The following is a 7,321-nucleotide window of genomic DNA, read 5'->3' as shown; positions in this document are numbered from 1 at the left end:
CCCGCCCCCGACCTATCACCTTCATCCCCTCCCCCACTCACCTATTGTACTCTATGCTACTTTCTCCCCACCCTCACCAGCTTATCTCTCCAGGCTCTCTACCTTTATTCCTGATGAAGGGCTTTTGCCTGAAACGTCGATTTTACTGCTCTTCGGATGCTGCCTGAACTGCTGTGCTCTTCCAGCACCACTAATCCAGAACCTAGATAGGCATTTCTGAAGCCACAAAAAGAAGAGTCCAGGATGGTATGTTGCCTCCTGGTCAGGGGCATCACTGGCTACAGAGCATGGTGAAGGTGGAGCGCACACAGACATACATATATTGGTACCAATGACATAGGTATAAAAAACGATGAGGTCCTAAAGACAGAATTTAGGGAGATAAGAGGGTTGATCAAGTATGTTCCAGGGCATTGTGGAAAGCTAGGGAAGAAATTGCAGGCCCCTGGCAGAGATATTTGTGTCGTGGTTCTGTTCACCGAGCTGGGAATTTGTGTTGCAGACGTTCCGTCCCCTGTCTAGGTGACATCCTCAGTGCTTGGGAGCTTCTTGTGAAGCGCTTCTGTGATCTTTCCTCCGGCATTTGTAGTGGTTTGAATCTGCCGCTTCCGGTTGTCAGTTCCAGCTTCACAGGAGGCTCCCAAGCACTGAGGATGTCACCTAGACAGGGGATGAAACGTGTGCAACACAAATTTCCAGCTCGGCGAACAGAACCACAACAACGAGCACCCGAGCTACAAATCTTCTCACAGACTTTGAAGAGATATTTGTCTCATCTACAGCCACAGGTGAGGTGCCAGAAGACTGGAGGCTGGCTTATGTTGTGCCTTTATTTAAGAAAGGCTGCAAGGAGAAGCCTGGGAACTATAGACAGGTGAGTTTGATGTCAGCAGTGGGTAAGTAGTTATATGGAATGAGCTGCCAGCAGAAGTGGTTGAGGCAGGTGCACTAACAATGTTTAAAAGGCATTTGGACGAATACATGGATAGGAAAGGTTTAGAAGGATATGGGCCAAGTGTCGGGAAATGGGATTAGTGTAGATGGGCATTTTGGTGTGCATGGGCCAAAGGACCTGTTTCTGTGCTGTATGACTCTATAACTCTCAGCAGTTGGAAGGAATTCTGAGAGATTGGATTTACATGCATTTGGAAAGGCAAAGACTAATTAGGATAGTCAGCATAGCTTTGTGCGTTGGAAATCGTATCTCACAAGTTAATTGTGTTTTTTGAAGTGGTGACAAAGAAAATTGATGAGGGCAAAGCAGTAGACATTGTCTAAATGGACTTCAGTAAGGCTTTTGTTAAAGTTCTCATGGTACACTGGTTAGTAAAATTCAGTCAGATAGGATCCAGAGAGAGCTTGGCTATTGGATACAAAATTAGTTTGATGGTAGGAGACAGAGGATGTGTAAAGGGTTGTTTTCAGACAGGAGGCTTGTGACCAGTGGTGTTCCACAGTGATTGGTGCTGGCTCCATTGTTGTTTGATACTTGTATAAACAATTTGGCTGAGAATATAAGAAACATGGTTCTTAAGTTTGTCGATGACACCAAAATTGGTGATATAATGGACAGTGAAGAAGGTTATGTAAGAGTTCAGAGATCTTGATCAATTAAAATAAGCGGTATCGTGGACAGTGAGGAAGTTTATCAGAAATTGCAGCAGGACCTTGATCAGCTGGGGAAGTTGGTTGAGAAATGGCAAATGGAGTTTAATACAGTTAAGTGTGAGTTCTTACATTTTGGAAAGTCAAATCAAGGTAGGAGCTTCACGGTGAATGGTAGGGCCTTACAGAGTGTAGTGAAATAGAGGGACCTTGGAGCTCAGATGCAAGGTTTTCTGAAAGTGGAGTCACAGGTAGACAGGGCAGTGACAGGACAGGCTTTTGGCGCACTGGCCTTCATTAGTCAGGGCATCGGGCATAGAAGTTGGGAAGTTATGTTGTAGTTGTACAGGATGTTGGTGAGGCCGCACTTGGGATATTGTGTTCGGTTTTGGTCACCTTGCTATAGGAAAGAAGTTATTAAACTGGAAAGAGTACAAAAGGAAGTTACAGGATGTTGCCAGGACTCAATGGTCTGAGTGAGAGGGAGAGGTTGGACAACCTAGGACTTTTTCTTCAGAGCATAGGAGACGAGAGGGGATCTGAAAGAAGTATAAAAGATCATGGATAGGGTGAATGCACTCAGTCTTTTTCCCAGGGTTGGGGAATCAATGACTAGAGGGCATCAGTTTAAGGTTAGAGGGTAAAGAATAAAAGGGAATCTGAGGGGCAACTTTTTTATACAGAGGGTGGTACGCATATGGAATGAGCTGCGAGCAGAAATGGTTGAGTTGGGTGCATTAACAACATTTAAAAGGCTTTTGGACAAATACATAGATAGGAAATGATTAGAAGGATATGGGCCAAGTGCAGGGAAATGGGATTGATATGGATAGGCATTTTGGTGGGCATGGACCAGTTTGGGCCAAAAGGCCAGTCACTATGCTGTAGGACTCTATGACTCTAATTGGGCCAATGGACCGAGGAATGGCAGATGGAGTTTAATCTGGTGTTACATTGTGGTAAAATGAACACGGGCAGGACTTGCACAGCTAATCATAGTTCCCTGGATAGTGTTGTTGAACAGAGACACTTAGCGGTTCAGATGTATTGTTCCTTGAAAGTTGCATCAAAGGTGGACAGAGTGGTAAAGAAGGCATTTGGCATGCATTGCTCAAACTATTGAGTATAGGATATTAATGAGGCCACTTTTGGAATACTGTATACAGTTCTGGTCGTCTTGATGTAGGAAGGATATAATGGAGTTGGAAAAGATGCAGAAAAGATTTACAAGGTTGTTGCTGGAAGTGGAGGTTTTGAGTTATGACAAGAGGCTGGATAGGCTAGGACTTCTTTCACTGCAGCATGGGAGGTTGAGGGGTTACCTTATAAACGTTTATAAGATAATGAGCGGCATAGATAAGGTGAACAACAAAGGTCTTTTCCCTAGGCTGGGGGAGTTCAAAATTGGAGGTCATAGTTTTAAGGTGAGAGGACAAAGATTTAAAAGGGACCTGAGGAGCAACCTTCTCACATAGAGGCAGGTTTATATGTGCAATGAACTGCCAGAGGAAGTAGTAGATGCAGGTACAGTTACTACATTTAAAAGACATTTGGACAGGCAGTGAATAGGAAAGGTTTTGAAGGATATGAGCCAAATGCAGGCAAATGGGACTAGTTTAGTTTTGGGAAACCTGGTCAGCATGGTTGAGATGGTCCAAAGGGTCTCTTTCCATGTGTATGACTCCATAATATATAGTAATCTTTGGATTACTTCCAGTGCCGCATACTACCGAGTTTGGGATATGGGCGACACGGTGGCATAGTGGCTAGCATTGCTGCCTCACAGTGCCAGAGACCTGGGTTCAATTCCTGCCTCGGGCTATTTTCTGTGTGGAGTTTGCACATTCTCCCCGTGTCTGCGTGAGTTTCCTCCAGGTGCTCCGGTTTCCTCCCACAATCCAAAGATGTGCAGGTTAGGTGAATTGGCCATGGTAAATTGCCCATAGTGTTAGGCGAAGGGGTAAATGTAGGGGAATGGGTCTGGGTGGGTTGCTCTTCGGAGGGTCGGTGTGGACTTGTTGGGCCGAAGGGCCTGTTTCCACACTGTAAGTAATCTAATCTAATCTAATCTAATCTAATCTAAACTTACTCCTGATGATAATGTGGCTGGAGATATGGTGCAGGAGGGAGGGCTTGAGATTTCTGGGACATTGGAATTGTTTTTGGGGGCTGGGGGCTGCAGAACTATACAAGGTGGATGGGTTGCACCTGGACCAGAATAGGACCAGCATCCTTTGGAGAGGTGTGCTACTGCTGTTGGAGGGTGTTTTAAGTTAACTTGGATGGAGGAAACAGGGATAGGCAGCAGAGGAAGGTGGCCGAGCAGAGACTGATAGCTAAGTTCGGTACCCATAGGGAGGGCCTCAACCGGGACCTTGGGTTCATGTCACATTACTATTGCACTACACACACACACACACACACACAGATATTCCTACACACACACATGCTCTCACATACACATGGACACAGGTACACACAGACGCGCACACAGACACCCACACACAATGCCCTAAACGTCGATTCTCCTGTTCCTTGGATGCTGTCTGACCTGCTGCGCTTTTCCAGCAACACTTTTTCAGCTTTGCATTTCTATGATTTGGAGATGCCGGTGTTGGACTGGGGTGTACAAAGTTAAAAATCACACAACACCAGGTTATAGTCCAACAGGTTTCATTGGAAGCACACTAGCTTTCGGAGTGATGCTCCTTCATCAGGTTGTAGTGGGGGGCTCGATCGTAACACAGAATTTATAGCAAAAATTTGCAGTTGATTTACACATGAAAGAAGTGAAACTATCACTGTATTCTAACAGATGAAAGGCTTAACAGACAATCAATTTTTCAATGTATAATTTCAGTTACATCACACTGCAAATTTTTGCTATAAATTCTGTGTTACGATCAAGCCCTCCACAATCACCTGATGAAGGAGCGTCGCTCCGAAAGCTAGTGTGCTTCCAATTAAACCTGTTTGACTATAACCTGGTGTTGTGTGATTTTTAACTTTGTGCACCCCAGTCCAACACCGGCATCTCCAAATCATGGATGGGGGGATAGTGAAGTGGAGGGGCTGGTGGCTGGTGTTGGCGTTAGCGGGATCTAGAGAGAACAGTCAGTAGGTGGAAATGAATGGCCAAACTTAGAACTGACAATAAAGGAGTCAAGAAGGCACACAAGTTATGGACCAAATGAGGCAGAAGGGAGTTTTGCAAGGTTCGATGGTAATTATTTTAATGCAAGGTGTCTGATTAAACAAGGTAGTCGAGTTAAAGGCACATGATGGGAAGATGATATCATTGCTATAATGGAGCCATGGTTGAGTGAGTGGCAGGATTGACAGCTCAACAGTGCAGACTAAAGGGATGAGACAGGGAAGGAGATAGAAGAGGATGGGATGTCACTATTGATCAGGAACATTTTTGGATATTTTTACGATGGGGCGGATGAATTCTTGTTAAACAGTGGACTGAAAAGGTTATTGGAGATGGTTGAGAGTGTGATATAATCATGACTTGAATGGCAGAGCAGTCTCGAGGGACTGAGTGACCTACTTCTAACCCTTATGTTTGTAAACAATATCTGCAGTGTGTTACATCTCGAAATTTTACATGGAGTGTCACAATCAGGACGTTAAGCTTCAAAAATGTCTGCACCATGGTTCTCTGGTGTCCATTCGGCTCCCTTATCTCCTCATTCCTGCTATTCACTTCCTTTGCTTTGTCAGACGATCTGATTGATGTCCAATTTTTGGGTGATTCCAAATTTCTCCAGTTAAACACTGGGGAGGGCGAAGCCTTTGTCCTAATTGACCTGAACACAAATTCTGTTTCCCAACCCCAAGTCCATTGACTGCATCACACAGCATTTCAATCTGATGCACACTGTTTGGAACTTTGGAGGCTTATTTGATTCTGAGCTAAATTGTTTAAAGTAGATATATTAATGATTTTACATTTACATTTTTAAAAATTCTAGAGTATGGAATCCACTTTTGCTGTCTTCTGCCTTCAGAGAATTTTAAGAGACAGATAATTATATAGCAACTTTCATATTTTGGCAGGAAGAACAACAGAGGCAATATAAAATATGGAACTACGTTCTCGGAGGAAACATGTGGGAGTCTTTGGCTATTTGAGTGGGCTGAATTGTGGAGTTGAAGCTCCAATCAAATCAGCCATGTTCTTATCAAATGGCTTGGCAGGTTCAAAGGGCAGAATGTCCTCCTCCAGCTCCTGGTTTTACGAGTTGAATATAGAATCATTGAAATGAAACCATGTGAAAAGGCCATTTGCTGTTTGTATTTTTGGGGTACAGTACTGGTTTTCTTTCTGTTGTGTTGCTTATAATCTAATTTTCCCTGCTGCTGTTCAGATTTAGCATGGAATGCAGGTGCGTGATTGGACTTTGATTTGCTAAGCTAACTTTAAAACATGGGGGATCTGTTTAAGTTTGAAACCTGGTTCAAGAGGGGCAACAGGGACCTTACTGTAGTAAGACAAAATAAGATTTTATCAAACTAATACATGCATCATTTTGTTATAACAGTAAATGGAAGAGAATAAATCTAGTTTGTGATGGACTCGATACTGTTGCAACTGTCCTTATCAACAATATCACAGTTGGGACCTCAAACAACATGTTTAGTCGATATGTGAGTTAAACTTTACAAAACTCATTTAACGCTCGAACTTTAGCTTAATTTAAAAATTAATTTTAAAATATTTCTCTTCCACTTTTTTTGGATTTTTAAATTTCATTCAAGGAATGTGGCACTGATTGGGTTAGCATTTATTGCTCTTCCCTAATTACCCATACCTATCTGTGTTTGCTGGTTGTGTTTACTTGTCATTTTTAAGTTTATTCCAATTATGTACATATATCTGGCAATCTGAGAATAGCTTTAATTCAACAATAGTTCCCAAACACCAAAAAAGAGACACATCTCAATGTTTTGTGTAGATTATTGGCAGAATGGCATTGACAACTCTATCATTTTATTCTAAACCCCCCCCCCCCCTTGGATTGTACAGTTCTCCAGCTGGTGTGGGAGTTCTTATAATCACCTAACTCTCAATGAAGGGAAGCAGCTGCAGTTTGTTCATCCTTAAATTTAATTCCCTCTTCCCCGTCCAGTGGAAAATAATTTAATTTTGCCCTAATTCTTTTTTGATAAGACACTAAATGTTAAGCACGAGATGAAAATGAATGCTTTTACATTGATTTAGCTATCTCTTCTTCCAGAGTATTTGAAAAAATAGATTTTTATTTATTCATAATTCAAAAATGTTACGAGGAAGAGTAGGAGAGACAATGTAAGATAAATTATGCAATTCTAAAGGGGCTGTAGGAGCAGAGGGAGTCTGTCTTCTGGGTATATGTGCACAACTCATTGAAGGCAGCTTGAGAAAGTAGTTGAGGCATAATGGATCCTGTACTTTACAAATAGAGGCATAAATTACAAAATCAAAGATGTTACTATAAACCTACATAAATCATTGTTCAGCTACAGTTAGAACATAGAACAATACAGCACAGAACAGGCCCTTCGGCCCACGATGTTGTGCCGAACATTTGTCTTAGCTTAAGCACCTATCCATGTACCTATCCAATTGCCGCTTAAAGGTCACCAATGATTCTGACTCTGCCACTCCCACAGGCAGTGCATTCCATGCCCCCACCACTCTCTGGGTAAAGAACCCACCCCTGACATCCCC

The 7,321-nt window shown here is 42.8% G+C and overlaps 1 protein-coding gene across 6 annotated transcripts in view; it reads left to right on the top strand.

Moving 5' to 3' along the window:
• Positions 1 to 7,321, top strand: part of manba (mannosidase, beta A, lysosomal) — a 228,725-nt gene that overhangs the window by 5,751 nt on the left and 215,653 nt on the right. For 5 of the 6 annotated variants that reach the window (XM_043674528.1, XM_043674526.1, XM_043674525.1 and 2 more), the window contains exon 3: positions 6,153 to 6,258. In XM_043674528.1, the coding sequence (XP_043530463.1) occupies positions 6,153 to 6,258 (106 nt within the window). Of the gene's footprint in view, positions 1 to 817; positions 875 to 6,152; positions 6,259 to 7,321 lie in introns of those variants that run through there. The other variant, XM_043674530.1, reaches the window with a different exon arrangement.

This window comes from Chiloscyllium plagiosum, chromosome 32 (genome assembly GCF_004010195.1).
Source record: "Chiloscyllium plagiosum isolate BGI_BamShark_2017 chromosome 32, ASM401019v2, whole genome shotgun sequence".
Taxonomy (NCBI): Eukaryota; Metazoa; Chordata; class Chondrichthyes; order Orectolobiformes; family Hemiscylliidae; genus Chiloscyllium; species Chiloscyllium plagiosum.
This window is presented reverse-complemented; position numbering and strand designations above follow the sequence as displayed.